The sequence below is a fragment of the Parasteatoda tepidariorum genome, chromosome 8 (genome assembly GCF_043381705.1).
Source record: "Parasteatoda tepidariorum isolate YZ-2023 chromosome 8, CAS_Ptep_4.0, whole genome shotgun sequence".
Classification (NCBI taxonomy): domain Eukaryota; kingdom Metazoa; phylum Arthropoda; class Arachnida; order Araneae; family Theridiidae; genus Parasteatoda; species Parasteatoda tepidariorum.
In genome coordinates, this window is record NC_092211.1 from 80436608 (window position 1) to 80462026 (window position 25419).

At 27.0% G+C, this 25419-nt stretch overlaps 1 protein-coding gene across 1 annotated transcript; it reads right to left on the bottom strand.

Annotated features, from left to right (window-relative positions):
- Positions 1 to 148: 148 nt before the first annotated feature.
- Positions 149 to 24559, bottom strand: LOC107451723 (tetratricopeptide repeat domain 26; the record flags this gene model as incomplete). The annotated part of the gene is given in 17 exon segments (XM_043053771.2): positions 149 to 432; positions 518 to 651; positions 3101 to 3207; positions 3286 to 3355; positions 4729 to 4812; positions 6813 to 6901; positions 7806 to 7869; positions 7949 to 8058; positions 9030 to 9132; positions 11546 to 11620; positions 11810 to 11911; positions 12945 to 13014; positions 15344 to 15539; positions 18092 to 18206; positions 20694 to 20786; positions 21452 to 21586; positions 24421 to 24559. Coding segments are annotated over 17 exon segments (1662 nt in total). The 3' UTR covers positions 149 to 320.
- Between the last annotated feature and the right edge of the window lie 860 nt (positions 24560 to 25419).

Sequence of the window (25419 nt, forward strand, 5' to 3'; positions counted from 1 at the left end):
TTGAAAGAGAATTGCTAGTAACTTAAAAAAAAAAGTTGAAAAATTGATTAATACATAATATAAATTTTTTGAGATCATTCCTATGAAACTAAAACGGTTTACTGTTGTTTGTTCTATTAAAAATGAGAAAAATTATAAGAGCCAGCAACATGTTTTATGATATTTTATTATGAAATTTCATTTCTATAATAATGTAAGAGTGAGACATTTGATATGCAAAATAAACTTAAGTAACTGTAAAGGCACTACTATGACTAGAATGTTCTATTGCACATTTTGTATGAAAATAAATTTATGTGATTAGAAGGTGATTTGATCTATTATATGGGCAGTTTGCTCTCTTTTGCCCAAGTTTTAGCTACTCTTAAAATTTTTTCTGCCTGAGGATTTGTTGATGTTCTCAAAATTTGAAAAATTTCTTGCAGGGATTCACTAAAACAAAAAATAGAAAATGTCAATTGTACAAAATACAGAATCATTGATGGGTTATTATGTAACTTGTAAACTAAAAAACTACCTGGGTTCATGCCCGGCTATGATCATCTGAATGACTCCTACACAAGCACCTCTTTTACCCTCCCAGAACTCAGGGTTTGGATCTGATCTTTCAAGTATGTCAAATGCTTTGGCAGCATAGAAGAACTGACCCATCTAGAAGTAAATACAAAATTTTTACAGTTCATAAAATTAAAAAAAACAGACCACTCTGAATAACTTTTGATCTAATGAGCAAATCTTCTAGCACTCAATGATTAGAGGGGGTGATCTCAAATATGTTAATTAATTAGAGCAGACTATATTTTAGGTTGCGAAAACATACACAAAAACTAATGTCCCCCCAATTAACATATTTATTTCTGACCTCCAAAATATGGGGTATAACGGCAATCTAGAAAATGTGGTCCCAATAGTTTTGTTAAAGGAGAGTCCAAAGTTTAGACCCATTAATATTAATTTTACTTTTTGCTTAAAACACTATCTCAAGAACATTTTAAGGAAATTAAAATTTTTTTGCACACATTCATCCAAAGTTAATAACTTTGAGTTAAAAAACATAACTTTTAGTAAATTTGTATTATTTTTATTACTCCATTTAATAATAGTAAAAAATTCTTTGATTTGCTAAGTATACAATTTTTCATATTTTAAAGAATGTAATTTTTGATGGCGTAATACAAAAGTTGTGCGAAATCGGTCAAACAGTTTGATGGATTTTGCTTAAATTTCGTAATGTAAAATTATGAAAAAAATTGTTTACCATACAATTTCAGGGGTGATTGTGAGCCCAAGTCAAAATTCCGGAAAATTTCTTGAGTAAAAAAAAAGAAGTTTAAATCAAAAAATTAGAAAAAAATTTAAACAAGGTTTTTTTACTTTTCCTCCATATTTTTTTTAGTTTACTTAAAATATATAAAAAATTTTACACATAACTATGATGACCTGGAGAAGTAATTGAAATTTACAAATATGTCTTTCTTTCTTGAGTTAATGATTATAATAACTANAATATTTACTGAGAGTTATTTTTTGCATGGAATTTTCTTTCTATGAACGAATTTTTCGAATTCGCTTTAAAAGTTTGAGATATGGTAAAAGAGGCAAAAATTAACACTAAGGAGTCAAAACTTTTGTACTGCTCTTTAATGAAACTATTTGGATCATATTTCCCACACTTCTACATTTTAGGGGTCAGATATCCAAATTCATCGAAAAGAGTATGTTTATTCAGAGAAGGTGCCTTTTTGTGTTTGATTTCGTAACTTATAATATCGTCTGCACTAATTATCATACTAGAAGTCTTCTCCTCAAACCATTAAGATTGAGTCCTAGAACATGAAGATCAAAAGTTATTCAGGGTGGTCGATTTTTAGATTTTATTTTGTGTACTGTACACACAGAAATGAAACACATTAAAAATTAATGGGATATAATAAATTCATCTAAAGTCATGGGTCTAAAATAAATATTTTCCAAATTGCTCATTTATATATGCATTTTGGAGAAAAATAGCTTTCAAAAGTTCCAGTAAGCAAATTAAAAAAGATTACTTTATTTAAAAAAAATTTTTTTTTTCCTTTTCTTATCCACAATTTGAGAAACATATTTTATAGTAGATTATCACATTACATCTATAATACTAATAAGATACTTAATACAGCAAGACAAAATTACTTTGACAAAAAAAAACTGAACGTGGAAAGCTTGATTATAACAAAAAGATCTTAACTTTAAAATGCAATTGCAAATTATAAAATAAACTTTTTAGGGTACATAATTTTTGCACAAAGTCAAAAACTGTACCCTTTACAAAGAAAGTTTAAAGTTTGATGTCCAATTGAGTATCTTAATTGCTTTAATTTTTTTAAAGATCAACATTTTTGAAGAGCCATTGTAAAACCTCTTATGGTTCTTTCAAACTAAAGTAAATACAGATAAAGAAAAATTTAATGCTTTAAGATAAAACTAAAGAAAATTTTTTCAAGCTAAGCAATCAACGTTAGATAAATATTTTTCACAGAAGCAATTTATGTGAGTTGATTTTTATGTCGTAATTCAGATTTAGTAATGATTTTTCCATTTCCCTGAATACCTCCTTCCTTATACATGGGTAAGTATTATATTCATGGATTTATTATATTATATTTCATGGGAAACAAATAAGAGATGAATTTTAGTGGACACGTATATTTTTGGAATAAACAATTGAAAAACACAATGTAAATAAAATTATTATAATATACATTATTATTTAGCTTAATAAATCATTTTAAAATATGTGAGAAAACTGGTTAAGATCTCATTTTCAGTTTTTACATTTAAAGTATAATGAATCTTTTTTAAACAAAAAGGTTATGAGTGAATTCAAAACAGTAACATAATAGTTTTGTAAACTATTTTAAATAAAATATGCAACAAAAACTTTAGGATTAATTTTTGCATGAACAATGAAGAATGCAATAAGTTATTTTAAGTTAAAATTTTTTAAAAACAAAATGTTTTAACTTCCTAAAAAGAAAAAAAAAAGTACATATCTAAGCAGTCTAAGAAAACTTATATAAACCTATTTTAAAATCTATTAAAGGAGGGAAATAAAACTGACCTTATAGCAGTCATTTGCTATTTGTTGAAGGAGGCTAAATGACTCATTGCAATGCTCTAGCTTTGAATATAATTCCCACGCTAGACGAGGTTTTTTATTCATGACATCTAAAGGAGAAGAGGTATATAAAAGAAGAATACAATGAAATAAAATTTATCATATGCAAGAATCAACTACAAACTTACAGCAACGAGCAAGCCAGCTCAAATAAGTATAATCATTCTTAATTTTTTCATTCTGTATGAGCAAAAACACCTGAAGAAGAAGAGTTTAAAGTTTAATGAATCTAACTTATTTACAATGAAAAGTTATGAAAAAGAAAAATACTATTAAAAACATAAAACATTTATTAAAAATTATATAAATTAAAACATACATTAAACATATATTAATAACAGGTTTAAATTTTTTTTAAATTTGACGCAATAATAATTATAAACCAGTAATTTTCCCAAAAATGCTGGACTTTATAAAATGAATTTATATCAGGACGCTAACAAAAATTAAAATAGATAAATTAATGATGAGATAGTTGGAAACAATCTAAACTTCAATTGAAAATAAAATTTGCTCTCTGAAATATACAATGTAATACAATATGTTTATTCTAAAGCATAGAACATAAACATACAATTTGCTTTCAAAATAAGGAGATGATGAAAAATGGCAATTGGGTGAAAAAAAATGCTAAATCAAAAGAAAGAGTCGACAAACATTCAAAACATATTCAGTGAAGGCAGCTATTGTAGAAAAAATAATTAAAGCATTAAAAAAAATTTAACTATTGACAACACAATCAAATATTGCGATGAAGTAACCGAAAAAGTAATTAAATTTGATATCGCATTTTATTATGCTTTTAATGGATTGCAGTATTTATTTAGAATTTATTAGTAGATTAAATAATCATTTTCTTAATATGATATATGTATATGATAAGTCTACAAGGAATTTTGACAAAAAGGGTATTTAACTTAAAATTATGCAGATAATCAGCATGCTTACATGATAAAACAAAATTACTAACTTTAGATTCTGTATTAGTACTTGTTGGTTGCTGGTATAAAAGCCAGAAATTGCTAATCTTATCGTTTTGAAAAATTAAATAAAATTATGATGTATAAAATCAAATATCAGAATAAAAACTACATAAAGTTTTCCCCTTATACATCTCAATTATTTATAGTCAGTTTTTAAAACTAAATTAACTGATACAACTATACAAACAGATTATATGTAGTTACATAATCGAATGCAAAAATGCCATGTCCATAGATTCTAGCTACTCGAAAATTAGACTAAAAGTGCTTATTTGCATGAAAGAGCAATTTTAGCTAATCTTTCATTTTTTTTAAGAGGGCGCAACGATGAATCCATGAACTCTCTGAGCATTTATTATTGCACGCTTTCATGTGTAAAAAAACTGATTTTTATCGTGTTATTCAATGGAAAAGTAGTGAGTAGCCAGAAAATTTCAGGACTAATTTGTCTAGGTACAAATTTGTCTTGAAACTATTTTTTTTATTAAAGAAAATTATTTAATTTTAAAACAAGCTTAATAGCAATAGTGACAAGTTGAAATTGTGAACAACTGAGAGTAGGCTTTACATATAAATATTTAATATTACCTCTTCAGCCTCCTTAAAATTTCCTGTAGCTGCTTTCGCTTGGGCAAAATTAAAATTAAATGTATCATCATTGTAAAAGTAACTCTAAAAGATACAAAATTCAGGACATAAGAGAAAAAACAATACTAACAAATAGACTAACACATTTACAAGATTAATTTCTATAATGGGTGAAGTTTTAAAAAATAACAATTGAAATTTCGATTATTTTAAATATTTATTAATACACAGTTGAAATTTAGGTACATAAAAATTTCACGTTAATTCATAGAAGGAATTATATTTATGCTTCTAGAATACTTAATCTAAGTAATGTTGGAAAACTTTTTAAAAAGATTTATACAGCACCACATGCGCCTTATTTGAAAAGTGCTTTTGTTGATTTTAAGATAAAAATAAAACATTCAGGGTGCGTAGCCAAATTATTCAACAAAAAATAATCACCTTTTAAGCACTTTTAGCACTCAAAAAATATTTTTAAGCACTTTAAAAAAATATCATAATTAGGCTGGGTTCGAAAGTTTTTGACAATGGACGGTTTTATCTTGTTTAACGGTCACGTCAAAAAAAAACAAAAAAAAACTTATGGCATTGTTTTTGACGATTGTCAAAAATCATGAAATTTTGAATCATGTAAAACAAATGGTGTTATCATACACTATGGACTGACAATACGCCGAAATAGATTGGGGTTGAATTAATTGAGAAAACGTTGAGTAGAACAATGTGAACTGTGTCATTTTGCATAATTTATAGCAAAAATCAACATGGTAAAGAAAGAATCTCATTTTGAAAAAGGAGAAATTGAGCACTTTTTAAAAACACCCAATGAAAAATAGCACCTTTAAGGGCTTTTAAAAAACGAAAATTGAAAATAAGCACCTTTAAGAACTTTTTAAAAAAGCTACGCACCCTGACATTTAAGTATTATAAATGTGTTGCTTTTCCTATCTATTCTGCTTTATTTCTCTCTGTTTGGCAGTAGAAATAAAGCTGATGGTGAGCTAATTTTAAGAAAAGATGATAATGACTTATATGAACATGAAAGTCAGATTAACTCCTTTTAATATTTAATAGAGTTGGAGCACAGTTCATCTAAGGTTTTCAATAGGGTGTGGGCTAGACATAACTTCAATAGACATTTCAAGAAAAAAATATTTCAGAAAACTTTTGTTCAACAGTAGGATTTTTATAGGGTCACTTTTTACAATAATTCAGAGACCATGATCTCTCTTACACCCAGGTTTGATAAGTTAAATCAATGAAAGTTATATCGTTTTAACTTATAACTATAATTGGTAAAAGTCAGTAACGATTCCGCCTCAAGTAATACAAATTTATCATAGAAATAATCAATGAAATAATTTTGAATGATTTTAAACAGTCAGAACTTGAGCAGTTTTCAATCATATCAGCTGAATTATTATAACTTTTTTTTTGTTTCATTTAAATTTAGTGAAAGTTTTAGTTCTTAACACTTTTTTAAGCTGTCATAATGATTACTGGAGCATATTAATGCAATCGAAATATTTTTTAAATTTAATTTTTCTTTTATTTAAATGATAAAGCCAAAATGTTATATTCAGTGAAGCATTCTGGTCAGTATGTACAATAAATAGAGTAATATCTCTACAAAATTCAGTAACTTAAATTGTATTCTAAAAATAAAAATGTGCGAATGTTCTCATATTTTTTTCTAAGGGTAACAGGCACTGAACTCTCATTCTTTGCTTCAGAAGATGCCAGAAGTGTTGCTCATTTAACGTTGCCCGCTGTGTGCCTGTGAATCTTAGTCACGGAGGAGAGTAAGCCACAGATACACCTTCATAAGGTAGGCCACATTCACACAACAGAGGACAACACACAGAGGGAAACATCCATGCCCTGAGTGGAATTTGAACCTGCAATCTTTGACTTCACAGTCAGGCACGCTAACCACTCTGCTACCTGATCGGCATTCTTCCATTTTAAATTATAAGAATTTTCCACATACTTTTTTTAAAAAAAATCTGTTTTTGTAAGATTTATTATTTTAGGTCAGAAACAAATTAGACTTCCCATGTTATATAAGCAACACATATTACTTTGATTGAATTAAGATATAGTAAAACATCATCAAACTGCTTCAGCAAGAAGAAACATGAAGCCATACACTGTCTTCCAGGTATTGTATCTGAAACAAAAAAAAATGCACTTTTTCAAACATAGAAAAGGAAACTTATTCAAATTGTTATAAATTTTCAAAGAAAGAAACAATATTTTTCGCCAATGAGTCGGGATTTCATCAAAGAAAAGTAAATTACCTTAAATATTGACAAAATTTATTGCAATAAGAAATTGGATAAATATGAGTATTCATTCTAAAATGAATGTAGTTCCTTAGAATGGCTAATTATAAAGCCAATATGTCAAAATTTTTTTTTAGATACAAATACAAAAAATGTGTTTGTATATTGTAATAATATATAAAAAATGAAAGATTCTTAAGAAACGCACGGGCATGTCATTTAAGATTAAAATTATGTAGAAATATAAAATTAAAGTTTATATATTTTTTCAACAAAAAAAAAAATTTAATCATTAGCATTTTTAATAATTTGTGTACAATAACTTTATAAGATTACAAAAGCCTTGATGAATGAGCATTTTTTGCTCAATATGCTATCCGATTATTTATATGTTTTTGTTGAACGAACATCTAAATTAAGTTATCTCTTTGTTTTGTCTAAATTAAGTTAAATTGTAAAGAAACAAACAAATTGATAAAAATTGCTAAGAAATTGAAAAAAGAAATTTAATTGAAAAAAATTTATTAAATTGTTTTAAAACAAGCTAATTTTCACTAACAAAAATGTTAAGCAGCAGCAACAAACAAATTGTAGAAAAAAAAATTTATAAGATCATTTAAAATTTGTCTAAAGAATCATCAAAATCGATTAATTATATTATCCCTTTTTTGACAAATGAAAACAAATGGGGGCACAAAGTGCCAACATCAAATAAGAAATCATTAACCTGCTTAAAATACAATAAATAGAATGTTTAAATATATTGTCAAAAATTTATTACATGCTTACCACATTCGCTAGCTGAGCCACCAACGAGTTGAAAGTATTGTTGAGCAACTTTTAGATATTCTCTCTAAAGCAAGTAAAATATTTTTAATAACATTTAATATAAATACAATATAAGTTGTTCTTAAAATCCAATCATTACTTACAGATCCTTGTTCTTGGCCATTTGCTGCATTAACAACACCTTTTAAAATATATTCGTGTGGAACTGCAGGTTCTAAATCTTTAATCAAATTAAAAGCTTCTTGAACATTATCTAAAAATATATTTTATTAAATGCCATGAAGGTATCTAAAACAGTTTAAAATATTTTATAGAAAACAGTTTATTGACAATTTCTATTTGTTAATTTTTAGTTTTTCATATTTTTTATACAGTTTTTAAGTATGGTTACTTGAATTATTTTACACTATACCTAATAATATAAATACTTCATTTATTCAATTTTGAAAAATATGTAAAAAAACATTTTGTAAAATGCATTTTGTAAGCAAAAAACAAGTAAACGCTTTTATTTATGTCTTATTCAAGTAGATTTTTACATTAGTGAATTAAATTACATTAAAATACATCTAAAACTTTCTATTAAATTGGACATTTAAAAGGGCAATAATACACAAGTGACAGAATTAAATATGAAAAAGCATACGAAAATTGCGTATATTTTCATTCAATGTTTCGACATCAATGAATTTAATTTAATGGCACATGGTCCGAACAAGGTCACATGTTAAAAAATAAGCTTTAAAATAAATCAAAAGGGTAAGTACAACTTTATAAAATACATGAAATTTATAAAACTGCACACAGCAAAAGAGACAAAAATAAATAAAATCAAATAAAAGTATAAACATAATAAAGCTGTACAAAATAGACTTGTTTCAGCTGCATTAAATATGTAAACTATTAATTTAAATCCACATATTTTGAGTAGTGAAAACCAAAAATATAATTTTTTTTTAATGAATTAAAATAATATCGAACTTTTTAAACATTTTCAAACACTAACTATTAATAAAAATAAAAGCAATACAAAGATAAATATTAATAAAAAAAATGCTGAATGCTGGTACATTTGATTAAAACTCTTGCTTTTAAAAATGCCTGAATTTTTCCAGGTAGCAAATAATAAAAAAAATTTTTTTTGTTAAGATGGAAAGGTAGTTGGTCAACCAGCAGTTAAAATAATAGTTTTTAAAACAGAATGTAAAATGAAAAAAGAAATACCTTGTTTTAAATGATAAATCACTAAATTCAAGCGAGCTTCAGGAAATACATCAACTAAGGGAGGCAATATTTGCAAAGCTCCTTCGCCTCCTCGGAAAACAACCTATTTTTTAAAAAATAACAAAACAACTTGAGAAATATATAAAAAATATATATACATAATTTCAGGGTAGTTAAAAGAAGTCTTATATCGTGTAAAAATAATTTATACAAACGAATAACATTTTAAATGTATTTTGTTTATAATTTCTTTAATGTTTATGTCCACAAATCCTAGTAATAATTAAATTTTAGAAAGAATGCATAAATGTAGCAGGGGTGATTGTAGGCTCAAGTCAAAATTCCGGAAAATTTCTTGAGTTAAAAAAAAAAAAAAAAAAAAAAGAAANGTCAAAATTCCAGAGTTTAAAGAAGAAGACAGTTTAAATTGAAAAAAATTTTAAAAAGGTATTTTTTCGTCCTTTTTTTCAATCTTTCTTAGTTTACTTAAAATATATTTAAAATTTTACTCATACCTATGATGACCTGGAGAAGTAATTAAAATTTACAAATATGTCTTTCTTTCTTTAGTTACTGATTATAACAACCATTTACTGATAAAAAATGAATATTAATCATGGATATAAGCTTATAAAGTATATCTCTGGCTTTCCCTTACAAACAAATAAAATAAACTGTGTTTTTAAGTTCCACCTTTGAAAATTTGATTTTCAGAAACTTCTGTGATCAATGATTTTTTTAAACACCTGGACCTTGGATCTCCGGAAACTTCCGGATCACTGTTAGCGAAAATTCCGGAAATCTGGATTTTTTCCGGAGCACAATCAGCCCTGATGTAGTACAGAAACGTTAACTAGGATGCATATAAATCAAACTGGCTGATTAAACCAATCAATCAAAGACCACTAGTTCTCTCTGCCACTTTCTTCAAAAAAAAAAAGTTTATGAAAATCTTTAGATTTTTCACAAGGCATGAAAAATAGCTTCTTTTTCATTTTCCTGGAAAGAGGGACCGCATTCTCGGGTAACATAAGTTTTGCTAATGCAAGAATAAAATTTCATGAGTTTAATTAGGGTTGAAGTAGTTTCCTAAGTAAAGTTTCCTAGTTTCCTCCTTTTCTAAAAGTTAGAGGTAAAGTATGTGTTCCAAGTTTCATTTACTTTTGAAATACATATTAGAGAACACACATTATTTTCCTAACACTTTTTCTGGATTTAAGAGATGCTTTCAAACAAAATGCAAAAGAATCGTTGTGAGCACAGCATACAAAAAAAAAAAAAAAAAAAGATAATTGAGATATAAAAGCAAAAATGAAAACAGCACAGCACCCCAATATGGTTATGGCACATCAACTTTATCCTGTATAAAAAAAAAGCTGATGTACAAGAACAACTGCATACCCTAAGCCTGGAAACAGTAAAAAGTTACCTGGAAACACTGTCAGACCAATTTTTTAAAAGTTTTTCAATTATCTGAACTGACTTGGCTGTATGTAACTGAATTGGATTTGGTCAAGACTGGTTTAGATATTCTGCAATATACAAGGTAAAAAATAAAGTTATTGGATAACTTTTAAAATGAGAATTGCCATCGCTTTAAAATTCTTGGATAGTGACACAAAATGTTCATACTTAAAATAATTTCATGAAACTATCATGAAAAGAATAAGCTAAATTGAATATGTGCTTTAATGACGCAAGATCCAAATAGGACATATCGTGATGAAGAATTATTTGTTCTCTTAATTCCGATTTTTCTTTTTGATAAATATAAAATTACATCATTTACCTCAATATAAGCAGTTTTAAACATTTCTTTTACAACAACTAACAGTTAGTAATAGAAAGAAAAAAATAAATTATTCTTTCAAGATATTGATTTTAGCATTTATAACATTATTACACAATAGCACTTGACTTAAACAATCACATGCAAGGATAATATCTTTGAGACCATACAGCAAAGCAGGTGGTAAATACAAAATAAAGATTAAATTGCGACCAGGGACTAATGCACAAGATATAAAAAGGATAATCGCTTTTGCCTTTCTATGCAAATTAAGTAAATATTTAAATTACTCTAATTATATTCTTAACTGAGAAACTTAACTTTTGATTTCCAAAATTGCATTGGCTAAGTAAACTGCTAAGAAAGTTGATAAAAAGGGGTAAGGTTAATCAAGATAATATATTATTTTAAACAGTTCACTAGTCCAGAAACGTACAGAAAACACAGTTAAAATTTAATGAAAAACTTTAGATCAGTTAACCATCATTAACTGTTAAATTAAATTTACAAAATATTTGAATTGAAATAAAGTATTTTGTCCTACTTTATTCAAAATAATGCCACAAATAAATTTAATCCTTTACCAGAATTCTCTCCCCACATTTTATCAAAATTGGAAAAATCAAACTAAATATCATTATTAAATTTATACAGTCTATAAATAGTTCTATATTATTTATCTACAATAGTTCTATATTATTTTATTAAGAAAAATTGTTTTACTTACTAGATTATGTCGAATCAAATCTTTTGCATAAGTAAAAGAAGGAGATGACATATCTTGAAGACTTTTGAGTTCAGCCTGTTTTGAAAGAAGCTCTCTTTAACAAAGAAACTATTCTTTCACAAAATATAAAAATTTTAATAATTTTTTAAAAATACTTTAAACCTTGAGTGAATATTTTTTCTCTGATTACCAAGTATATATTTCATTGAAAGTTTTTTTCATTAACAATAAAATTATCCTTAACTGATTAATAGTCGAACTTACTTCAGCTGCTTTTCCATTATAAAGGCGAAAGTGATTGCAGGCTTTTAAATTAATAGCAGTAGCGCTATCAGGATAATGTTGTAAATAAACAGCAAGCACTTCCTATAAATAGAAAATATAAAGCCATAACTTTTGTAGATATTTAAGATGACCATAATTTAGATGATATTTAAGATTACATTATAATTTTTATTTCCAAGTAGTATATTTTCCCCCTTAAGCACTGCAATGCCTAAGAAAGAAAGTAGTTTTTTCCCACTTGCAGTGCTTGTAACAAAATAATTTTTCCTTTTTCTCTAAACCTTTAAAGAAAACAATGAATATATTTCTAACAAACCTGATATGTGAGAACAGACATTTAATAAAGCAAGACATGCAGAAGAAGAGAGTGCTTCGGAATTGTTTTCTCCTTACCTTAAAACAGTGTCAAATTGTATGTACTTAATTAAAAACTTTGGAAATAACAGTCAACATGTTTGAAAGCTCTCAAAAACAGATGCCTATTTTCAAGACGAGACAGGCATGAATGAGAAGAAACAAGTTTTTTGAAATATAAAAGTTGTCATCAAACATATTTTTCATTTTTATATTTCAATTGGAAATGGACGTCTGTTTTTGGGCGCTTGAAACATGTTGACTATTATTTCCAATTTGTATATTTTTGAAGTAAATAATGTTTTTAATTAAGTAATATCTTACTCCTTTAGTTACTTGGGATTATTTATTTAATAGTGGCATATTATGTTATTTCTATTGAATAAGCAATATTCAATAGAAATAACATAATCCATAAATAAAAATCTATCAATTTCCTCTTAAAAGGTATATTAACAACAAAAAAATTTCTTGAAAAATATGTTACATTTTTCTCTTTTTCTTACATATGTTCAATAATAAAGTTATAAAAAACATAGAAAATTGATTAATTAAATTAATGAATTGGATATCTTATTTTTAAAAAAACCTATTTAAAAAAATCTGAATTATAAGCTTTATTAACTTTCCCATTTTTGTATTACACAACAAATCAATACAAAAATCAGTTTGAATTAAAATAAACAAAATAGTTTTCAAAAAACTGTAATAAATATTTTACAAAATGGAAAATAAAAGTGAAAAATTAAATTTGTCCTACCTGGGAAACATCATAGTAATCAAGTTTATAATAGCATAATGCAACGTATACGTTTAAGGCAATAGATTCCCTAAAGAAAATTCACTGCAATTAAAATACACATATACGAAAAGAGAATGAGAAATAATATAATGAGAAGAAAGTGAAATCCTTCAATAAGTAAAAAGCTTTCACTTTCTAATCAACAGTCTATTGATAAAAATTTATTTGTACTCCCTTTAAATTTCTTAATAATATTCAATTCATTTAATGAAATATTTAGCTTTCATAGTTAAGAATTATTTTAGCACAAAAAGTTTTGTCGCTATATCACACCTACAACTTGATTTATGAAAAAAATATTCTATTATAAATTAAAAGCAGCATTTATGTATGTATAAACCAATGTCCTTGAGATATGAGAAAATGTTATCAGAAGGTGTATTTCCAATAAATGAAATCAATAATGAATTGAAGCAACCAAAATGATGTCTCTGGTATTAAAAATTTGTTGCTTTAAGTAAAAATAAACTTTTATAGGAACATTAAAAATATGACAGTAAAGAAAGAAATGCTTCCTTAATTTTTTTACATAAACAATATTCAATTTAACAGTAAAAAGTTTAAAACCATAATTTTTCCTTTGAATGTTGTTAATGGTGCCATAAGATCAAATAACATTAAAATTTTATGTTATATTTCTCCAGATGGGGAATAGAGTTGTTGTGAAACATTCAACTTCAGTAACTGATGTTAATACCATCAACAAAATATTTTTGGAAAGCAACATTCTTTAAAGTAATTTATATTTGGTGAATTTTTATAATGTAATGAGGAATTCTAAATCATGCCTTGAAACTCATATCAGACTGAAAAGGCATTCCATTTAGTAGAGATACATGGTGATTCATTTTACCATACTAACAATCCTTCAAGAAAGTTCAGCAGTTTTTACTCTATTCTTTATTAAATGTAATATTTGTTCTTCCTATATGTTTCATAGCACAGATAGTTATTCTGTAATGATGCAGCCATGAATCTAACATATATGTTTGGATGCCTATAAGCTGTATTTTATTTATTTTTATGCATATTTATACATTTTATAATTATTCAAACTAGGGGCGTGCTTAGGGTTTTAACAGCCCTGGACGAAACATTAAGGCATTTTAACATTAATAAAAATCGTGTTTTGATTAACAAAATATATATTAGACACTGGAATTTTTATTTTATCTCGAGCAAAAATTTTTGAATTGGTTTCGTGTTTAACGATCGAAATTCTAACAAAATATATAAATGATACTTGATATTATTCAACAAAAATACTGCAACTAAAATTCTTAATACCACTAATAATAAAAATGTGAATATTATTATTCAGTTATTGTAAACTAATTACTGAATAAAAAAGTCAGTTATTTTTTTAACCGAACAAAAAACATTAATGAATTGCAAAGACAGAGAATCAACTTGTAGAATAAAAAGTAAATTAATTTAATCAGAAAACATTTTAGAAAGTAAATTATTCCTGCCAGAACAAGTCTTTACTCTTTATTTTCAAGTAGACCATTTAATAAGTTTTAAAACTACTTGTACTGAAATAAATGTGCATAAAATTAGATAGGTATAATTGACATATATTTATTGATAATAAAACATCAATATATTTTACATACTACAATAAGCACATCAAAATATGAAAATGATATGAAATTAATAATGAAAATTTTTAATTTAAGTTACATTCTTATCTACTTTTAAGTTCTAAAAAAAAAAAGAAGAGAGATTTTGTTTCTTAATTTAATAACTTATTTGTTGATTTTATGAACAAAACATTTATTATCAATAAAATTTGATAGCAATAGTTTATTATCACAGCTTTAGGTATAATATGTCAGTAAATGGAATACTACATAAATAATATTTTTAGGTGAATCTATGATTTTAAAAAAAATCATGTGATTCACATTCATGATTTTATTTATTTTTTAATTATGTCAACCTTGTTTCTTATTTTTCTTGACATTTCTCGCAGCAGTTCTTAGGGATTGCCCACCACACAAGCTCACAAGTCTGCTATAGTTATAATTTTTCATTAATTTCTATGACATAAAAGTTGAAAATGGACAAAAAGTTCCGTGCTGTTATTTTAAAAATTACACTCCTGAATCCTGATATGAAGGAACATTAACTGAAATGATATTAGTCACATTAATATAATAACTTACATGAATTATAGATCCAATAGAAAAGAATAGTTAAAATACATCCAAGATTTAGCACGAATATAAAGACNTTGAGCTAACAAACCAGTATTTTGTTGGCGTCAGCGGGACGTTAACGTCACACCGACGCCCAGATAAGGCGCTTGTCCTAAGAAACCAGACCTTAAGGATGGGGCCCTGATTCAAACTAACCTGTTGTCCAGAAGTATATGCTTATAGATATCTATAGCTTCTTGATAATGTGATCGCAAGTAATGTATAGAGGCAAGTGAGAGTTGATCTTCTAGTATATCTTTCAGCTGTTGATGATATACCATAAGTAGTTTCTCATCACCAAACTTATGTGACAGATGGAACTGCAGTCTATTTTGGAGTTCAGATTTTGAACCTGATTAAGATAAATGTAAATTGTAATAGTTAATGTGCAGTAAACAAAAAACATAAACACTTAATTAACTTTTGATTTAAAGATCAGATTTTTACAAACTAAGACTCAATCTTAATGGCTTGAGCCTTAAATATGCTAATTAATTAGTATAGATACTTTAAGGAGAAAATCCGACATAAAAACATTTTCTCCTGAATAAGCAAAAAAAAAAAATTTTTTTTTTTCGAATTTGAATTCTTATCTCTCAAAATAACTGCAATCTGAAAAATTTAGCCCTAAGAGTTTAGACAGGAGAGTGGTCAAAAGTTTGGGTCCCTTAAAATAAATGTCTTTTTGCATACTTCACCTTTTTTTGCAAAACTAATGAAGCTCTTGCACATAATTACAAAACTTGCTTTTCAAAATATATTTCCATACATTGTAAAACAACAGATGATTTAAATAGGTTTCTGCAAAGCAAAGACATGCAAGTTGATACTTAGACATAATATCTTTTAAATGAGAAAGTTTTTAACATATTTTCAGTGCAAAAAATAATCTTTTACTAATAAATATATTACACATTTACACATTTTGAATTTAATGTATACAACTTTTTATGACATTATACAACTGAATCAATATGAATATTAATGAAAAAAATACAAAATTTGCAGGAAATTGATTAAATGGTTCATGAGAAATGAAAATTAAAAATATCAAAATGCAAACACATTATTAGAAGAGAACTTCTCCTGTCTGAAGTTATATTTTCATAATTTACTTTCATTTTGATACTTTAAACATTTCTTTTCAGTATTGGAAACTTCATGGCTTACTCTAAATTTGTTAGAATTCACTTTTTCCATACTTTAAATTTTTAATTAATTGTAATATGTTTTAAAAGCCTCAATTTTGTCACTGAACTTTTAACTATACATGAAGATTAAAGCTGCATGAAGACAGAAGAGTGTCCACCCATTCGGAGGATAGACACTTAAGTATTTTTCCGACTGCCCGCGTCAGCAAGGGGTCAAGGATCCGTAGTAGATAAACTGCATTCGCATAACTCTCCTATTGATTCCTAGTGTGGCAAAGCAAAAAAAAGAGTTTGAAGATGGTTTTTTTGTCAGTCAGATAGAGTTCCTCGTAGCAAGGGGGCTTTTGCCCCTAGGCTGATGGTTCCGGCCTTACTGTAGGTAGATGAAGATGGTGTGATACTTTTAGAAATTGTGACAAACCAGGATCCCTTCCGATCCATTTGCTATTTTTTCCCTACCTCTTTTACAGAAGTTTATTTCTTCTGGCTTCAAAATGTTTATTAATTTTGACCTATTTTAAATTATTTTTTGAAGGATTTGTTCCCTTTGATATTTCAGCAGCTCAATAAATGTTGTGAGTATATTTTTTAGTGTTTCAGTCCTGTATATTATCTTATTCAATCTATTTTTTCCAACCATGTAACTTTATTTAAAAATAATTATTATTCTAGAGAACTCGATAATAGCATTGTACTAACTTTATATGACTTAAGTTTTAGTAATCTTTCAGGTGCACATGTATTGGTAATATAATTTTATTAATAATGTTCTAAGTTTTCAGTAAACAGTTTCTTCTAAATTTGTGGTAATTAATTTTCTTGCCACCACATGCAGTAGTGTTTTTGTAGTTACTGATCTAATATTAGGGTACCATGTGGTACAGCATAAGTTATTATTTTTACTTTATTAAATTTAGTCACGAGAGTTATCAGGAGGGGAAAGAGAATTTGTGATGAGAAGTTTCTCCCATGGTATGGCGTCCTCTTAAGAGGCTGCTATACCATCTTGGTTGCTAAGTGAAATTTTTAATTTGCGTGTTTTTTTTTGTTTTTTGAACTTGACAAACTTTTGATGATGTAGTATTATTAGACAGAGCAATACGTTTCGAAAAAAGGCATAAAATATAAAGGGATCGCTTTATTAGATATGGGGAAATAGCACTTGATAATTTTTAGAACTTCTATGAATTTTTCCTCAAAACTTTAAAATTATACGAAATCTAAAGGAGAAAAACCGAATCGAGTGTCGCTAAAAATTTCCTTTAATGTTAATATTATACATTTATCAAAAATCTAAAAACTAATTAAATATCTTTCAAAAATTGTTGATTTCAGAATTGTATTGGCATAATTTTTTAGAAAAAACTAATAAAGAATCTAAAATACTGAATGCTTTATAACTCAAATTCTGATTGAATGACGGCCTTATGTTTTACTTGCATTGAAAGATAGTGTCAAATTGAGTAAGTATCCATCATAAATTTATTGAAAAGGACTATAAGCATAGTTAGAATTTCCTTTCCTGTCTCTACCCCTTCGACAGTTGGTCAAGGAGAAAAAGGGCCTTTTAAGGTGTCAACTCTTTAATATTTTGCACTCTGTACATCAATGTACAAATATAACTAGAAAGCACAAAGTTGTGACTTTTTCTAAAATGATAAAAGCCTCTGTTAAAAAAATTATCTAAAAATAAACATAAAACACAAAACAAAAATCATTTGGTATTACAAACTATCCATAAATAAAACATTACCTTTTGCAACAGCAGTATCAGCTTCTTTGTACATTCCAAGATAAAAATAGCAACATGCTATAAATGTCCAGACTTCTAAGGGAACATCAGGTTTTTTTAGAATTCGAGTATACTCCTAAAAAAGAGAGTTTATAAGAAATCATAAGACAAAACTAAGTTTGAAAATAAGTCAGAAAAAATTTAAATTATTGAAACAAATTTTAAAATGCTAAAACTAAAATCAGGGCATCTGCTACATTTTAGATTTTCAAATTCATGACTAATTCCTAGAATTTTTGATGACTTCACGAGGTTCACGAATTCTCCAACAAAAACACAACAATAAATTTAAAAAAGCATTATAATAACATTAACTTAAATGATAGGTATAACCAAAACTGTTATACTCCGCATCTTCATATAGATTTGAAATTTAAAAAACAGAGCAAAGAAAGGGTTGAAGCAATAAAATAGCTGAAAAAATACAAAAGCAAAATTTTTTTTTTATGACTGGCGTTGGCCTTGACTTTTTTATGACGTTAATGACTGGCTTGTTTCAGCTAGAATTTTAAATTGATAAAATAAAAATAAATAATAACAAAAATTCTGTAAACACGATAAATCGCTCTAGAAATGATGTTTTTTCTTTCATTTTTTGAAAGAACACCATAACTTTTAAAGAATATAAAAACATTTTTTTTTGTTGGTAAATATGACTGTGAATCAAGATTTTATTACAAATTCAGATATTCAGAACACCATAAAATGGGGTGGGGGTATTTTTAAATTCCATTTTAAAAATTAGATTTTTCAACAACTTAAATTCACAACTTTCCATGATTTTTTCACAAAAATAGCTAAAATCATGACAAATTCTGTTCAGTACCGAAACTCATGACTTTCCAGGTGTGCGGATACCCTGTAAAATGGAATTACCTATAATTAAAAATAATATTAATAATAATTTTGAAGTTTAAATTAAATCACATTTTTTTTCTTCAAATTAGAGATACAAATAAAAGGGTTGAAACATGAATATAAAATAGTTTTAACTATGTTTTATTTGAACTTTTAATCTTGCTTACAGCTATGATATACTCCACTAAAGAATTGATTGAGTGTAGGGCTTAGTGGCACAAGGTATAAATGAGGACAACTAAAGAATTAAATTGATAGTGGGATAAATAGCTAAAAGAGTTAAAGTAGACTATGCTCAACTAAACAAAATGGTTTTTAGCACAGGGATAATCTTACTATCCTTTTAAATGGAGTACTTGCCATTAAAACAATATATTTAGAACATGCAACTAATACATTGCATTTTTTTTAACTTAAAATATTTCACTATTTTTATTATTGCAGATATCATAGTATAATCAACAATATATTGTTACTTCATGGTCTTCCTGACATATACAGTCTGTAGGTAGAAAAAATTGACAAGCTCAGTCTCATGTTCTATTTAACAATATATGCCAAAGTAAAATTCTTTTACAAAATTTAAATATTAAAGCAACTTACAAGGGATTTTAATCAAATAGAAGGGATTGCGTGCCTTATGCAATCATTGCTCATGTAACAAAAATAAGCAAGTCGTAATTTCCTAACTTTCATTTCATACTGCTCATGGCATATTTGAACTAACACAAAATGCACTTGCCACTTGGTTCGTAGAAACAATGTAAAAATTTAAAAGTAAAATTAAATTATTGAACAAAAACCTATATTTAAAATGAAACATTGGAATAAAGTTAGTTTAGATTCTTTTTTTTCAAACTCTATTATTCAAAAAGAAATTACGTAAATAATTTCTTTGACTTATTTGGCACAGCCATTCTTCAAAAAGCAGATCCTGACCTCGCAAAATATACAATCGCATCATGCACAAAAACTTGAGTTTTATTTTTGTAAAAAAATAAAAAAGACTCAAATGATAAATTAAGTATTTATTAAGAAGCAAACTTTACTATGCATTTTAAACAAGAAGCTTGAGCAAACTCTTCATTTAATGAGAAAATTATTTAGTGTACTTGTCAGCATTAATATGCATGTTTTGATAAAGAATCAAAGTGGAAAGCAAATTATTTTTTAAAAAAATTCTCATTCTTAACAACTTTTATAAGTAGGCATTGAATTTCTATAATTATAATAATAATTTAGACTAATTTTAAATCTTAAAAATTAAATTAAATAAACTAATTGTTAAATAAATAAATACCCATTTTTTACAACAAAACATCACATTTCTATAATTAATAATAATAATAAATTTAGACTAATTTTGAATCTTAAAAATTAAATAAAATAAACTAATTATTAAATAAATATTTTAAAAATTACTGATTTTTAAATTTGCCCAATTTTTTTCACAACAGCTATTTTTAAAATGCTAACTTTTTACAACTTAACATTAAATTTCTATCATCAATAAAAACAATTCAGACAAATTTTGAATCTTAAAAATTAAATTGAAGAAGTTAATTATTAAAATAAAACAAATATCTTGAAAATTACAGTTGTACCAAACCAAAACATGTTCAACTCCTAATGATACAATAACTTACTATACCTTACACATGAATAGATATTTTATATTAAAAACTTTTATAAAATGATATTATACCTCCATGGCTCTTTTGTAATCAGAGAGATGAAAAGAACAATAAGCAATCCATAAATCATTTTTCAAATCACCCTTTCCACTATTGCGAGTAAACTAGAATGAAAATATTTTATTGCAGTTAAAACAAATTACATTAAAAACTATAATAATATTATAGACTTGAAAATTTGTAAAACTTTTTGACATACTGTGCTTAAAACTAGAATAAAATACAGAGAATGCTGCTGTTGTGATATAACTAGGATAAAACTGAAGCAGCAGTGCTTTTTGAAAAACACCCAAATTTAAGTTCAACACATTAACTTTTTAAAAAAACAATTATAAATTATTATTTCACTATATCTAAACACGAACTTTGTTTAATTAACCGATTTCTTTGTTCAAATAAAAGTAAAAATGTAAGTACACAAAATTAAGGTATAAAATTAAATATCTTTGAGTTAAAAGGAAAAATTATCATGAGGCTAATATTATCAATGAAATAGGTTAAACTAGATACAGAAGGAAAATAATGTAAATGCATTTTACAAGCTGACATAGTACTTAATATAAGAATGGTTAGGATTAATTGATAAATAATAAGTACTGTTTATTTCAAAATATCTTAACCTGAAAAATATTGAGATAATTAAAAATATTTTTTATAACCTGAAAAATATTACAATGATTAAAAAATATTTATTTTTTATATTAAAGAAAATAACAATATAGTATTACTTTTTTGCCAAGAGAACCAAGACTAAAAAATAGCATTTTACCTCTAATAATGTAAGAGCTCCAGTAAAATCTCTATTTTTGACAAATTCCTCTAAGGTAGGAACTTTGGATCTGCTTTTCGATTCTGAAGCAATTGCATTCCCAGTAGTTTGAGCAGGTTTAGTTCTTGAAAGCAACTGAAAAATAAAAATTTTATTAGAATAACATATGAACACATATAACATTAATTGAATTTAATGGCATGAAGTAAAAAATAAATAAAATATAACAAACCTGCCTACCTCGGGAATTCAGAAAGTCTGAGACTTTTTATGACCACTACATACAAAACTATATGATAAAGAACCCAGATATTATTTAAATTATATTTGTTTAAAGAACTTTTTATTCTTCAAAATTAAAAAGCACTAAATAAATCATTTCAAAATAGATTGAGTGAATGAATTAGAACTTTTTTAAAAATTTCATATTAAGTTTTCTTTCTGATTAATGTGCTAATTAAATTACTATTTCCTGTTTTCAAGTGTCCAGTGTGCCACTTATTATAATACTTCCTAAAAAATAATCTACATATCACTAATTTAATAATGAAACATACTATTGTGTAACAAGGGGTGCTGCAAACTTAAATCTTTGGGAGGGGGAAAATTCCCATTTTGATAAATGAAATTCCTAATTTGACCAAATTGTAAATTAGCACTTGCAATTATTCTTACTTATAATGAAGAAACATCAGCAGCGGAATTTTTTAAGCTTTCTTTCTTTCTTTTTTTTTTTTTAATCTTTAACCAATGAACAAAACTGCAAACAAATTGTTTTACTGAGATCAGTTTTCTAAAAACCAGATTTTTGTAAATATGCCGAATGGCCAGACAAAATTTACCGAATAATAAAAATCTTAGGGAGGTCACAGTGACCTCCCATCTCAACGCTATTCTGTGTGACTACATTTGTTATTAATCTGATTTAAATAATATAATAATCAAATAAGCAATATTCTAAAAATATTTCAGACCAAGGTAGTGAAATATGATTTAAATAATAAAAAACTAAACTCAGCGGCACGACAGCCCAAGAGGGCCAAGGTCTACTGTGCCCATCTCAGTTTTCTTGACCTTGGGCTCTGGAGTGCAGGAGCAGATGTTCCGGTCAGGTGGTCAGCCGAACGTGGAACCCCCAGTGTTTAGTTCCCAAGCATGCTTGGTACTCATTTATCGACCCACTGAAGGGATGAAAGGCTGAGTCAACCTTGCCCGGCCCGAGGATCGAACCAGGGACCTGCGGCACGACAGCGCGAAGCGCTACGATTTAAATAATAAAATAAGAAATATTTTTAAAATATTTCAGAACAAGCGAAGCAAAGTAAAATATTCTAAAAGCATGTACACTACATGGTAAGCCCAGACGCAGAAAGTGCCTAAAACTGTGACGTACGTCGCAGAACAATTTGCATCTTGAATAAGTGGCAAAGTTTTCCTGTGAACCCACCTTCCCCCTCCCACCTGCCTCCAGTAGTCTTGCAGAACAATCCCCAATTCTAATCTCATATATTCTTCTGCAGACCATAATGACCTGAAGGTTTAAAAGCTTCCCCTTATAATCTTGCAGAACATTTCCTCTCACCTCATTCATCACCCCCACATTTTTTGATAAATTTTCTTATGTTTCGATTTTAGACTTAAAAATCTTTGATAGACCGCTTTACTCGTTAAATTCAGAGATTTCCAATTTCATAAAGTTTATGACTTTTATATTTTCCATTGCTATTTCAGAAACAATTTGTGAATCGTGAGGATCCACGATTGACAGAATTGTTACTAAAAGACCAAATGCTTTCGATGGAGATAAAGAAGTAGTTGGAACAACAGACCAGCGAATGTTTGTGTTAGCAAATGGTGCACCATGTGGACACTTGTCTCTTCGAAAGATTTTTAAGACCTTCTAATATTCAGACCTTCATATGATAGGCTATTTATTAATAATTCATCATTGTCATTAAAAAAAATTTGTACTCCAAAAGTGATTAAAAAAGTAAAAAATCAAGAATGTTTACCTTGGTTTAAAAAAATAATGTAGTGCATCCTGTATTTTAATAAATGAAAATATAGTATTTAAACGTAAAGTTGACTTTTTTCCGCCGTGAAATGCTTGCAGAACATTTGTATGAATTAATAAGTCCTGTTGCAGAACATTTGAAAATATTCTGCTTATGGGATGGTTAGTAATAAAATACTAATAAGATTTGTAACAATTAGATGTTTTGAGTTTTTTTATAGTTTATTAATTGCCATATCTTTTTTTTAATAAGCTTTTTACTACTTAAAATAGAAACGGAAAGTTGCCAAAAAATGTTGATATTTTTTAAAATTATTTTTATATTATAATTTTTAAAAAAAACTGATGATTACAAAAAAAAAGGTTGAGGTGTAGAATGAGAGGCTCCCTTTGGTTTCCTTCAGTTTTGCTGAAGGTTTCTGGTTACCATGATATCTTATAACAGTATCTTTCGCTAAGTTGTTGGTTTTTGGTTCATTTTCATATTATAAGTTTACGTTAAAATTACCAAATATAAGAAGGGCCAACAATAGTAAACTATCACCAAAAAAAAAAAAAAAAGAAAAAAAGANAAAAAAAAAAATGAATAACAATGAATGAAATAAATAAAATAAAAAGTTTTAAAAAAAATAGTTTCATTGCCTTGCACCCAGCTAACTGAAAAAAAATACCTTATCCCTAAGTACCTTACTCCTTGCTAATTACCAAAAACGCTTAAGAGTTGAGAGATCTGAGACAGGCTGTGCAAAACAATAGCTAAAAAAAAAAGGAGAAAAACACACAGTTGAAAAGGTAGTATTTGAAATAGAAATTTATTTTCATAATAATGATAATTCTATTTATTTCTTCACTTCCACTGGACCCAATGTCCAACTTACAGAAAATCAAACTAGGCACGAAAGAAAAATAAATCACGAGCCTGAACAAACCAAATTAATCATAATGTATAACTTACCATTTTTTAAATCTTATTTCTTTCCCACATATTTGTACTATTGTTTTTTTAGAAAAAAAAACTTCATATAGTTTAAATTACAGTATCATTAAAAAGTTTTATGTTAGAGTTGTATTTTATGATAACATGTTTCAAAATGCTGTTTCCATAGCAACACATGTTGCCAAGTCTTTAATGATTATTTGAACTAAAACTTTTAATGATTATTTCAAAGATGGAAACAGAAGTAAAGTACGTTCATAGAGGACGCTCTAAGCAGTATTGGCGATCGAAATGGGCTACAGGTGGCGTAGTGCAGAACTCTCTACCCATGGCAATACTTTACACGCTTTCATCATTAGCGTCTGGAGAGTCATAGAGGAATGAAGTACGTTAGTTTCTTTCTTGATTTCCAAATAGATTAAATGCTTTTAAGTCAGGAAACTCTATGAAACTAAAAACTATATTAAATATAGTTCTGAAAGAATGCGTCATGGAAATGTAAAAAAATATTTTTTTAACAAATAAATACGAAAAATATAAACTGAAAAGAGGAGGAGAGGTAAAAGGGAAGGGCCAGAGCCGTTTTTTGGGCTCTCCCCTCCTTCCCCCACTCCTCTCCTCTTTTCAAAATATATGCTAAAATTTACTTGCATATTTTTTTTAAACATTTTTATTAATATGGATTTCAATTTACAAATTTGTTTATCGAACTTCATCTGCAATACCGACATACTGCCGATATTGCAGTTGATATCGATAATAACATTATGATTAATTCGATCGATAACTATGTAAACACTTCACGTCAACAATACAACAACAAACCAGCAAAGAAAACAGTCAAATCGATAGTGAGATTATTTACAAGAAATATTTATACTACAAATAGCTTCATAGTTTTCATGATACTACTATGATAACTAAGTGAAGGAAATTAACATTGTCAAAAGTAAATCTTTTGAAATTATTTATAAATAAATTTGCAAGGTAGGTTAAATGTTTACTAATAGAAAAAAA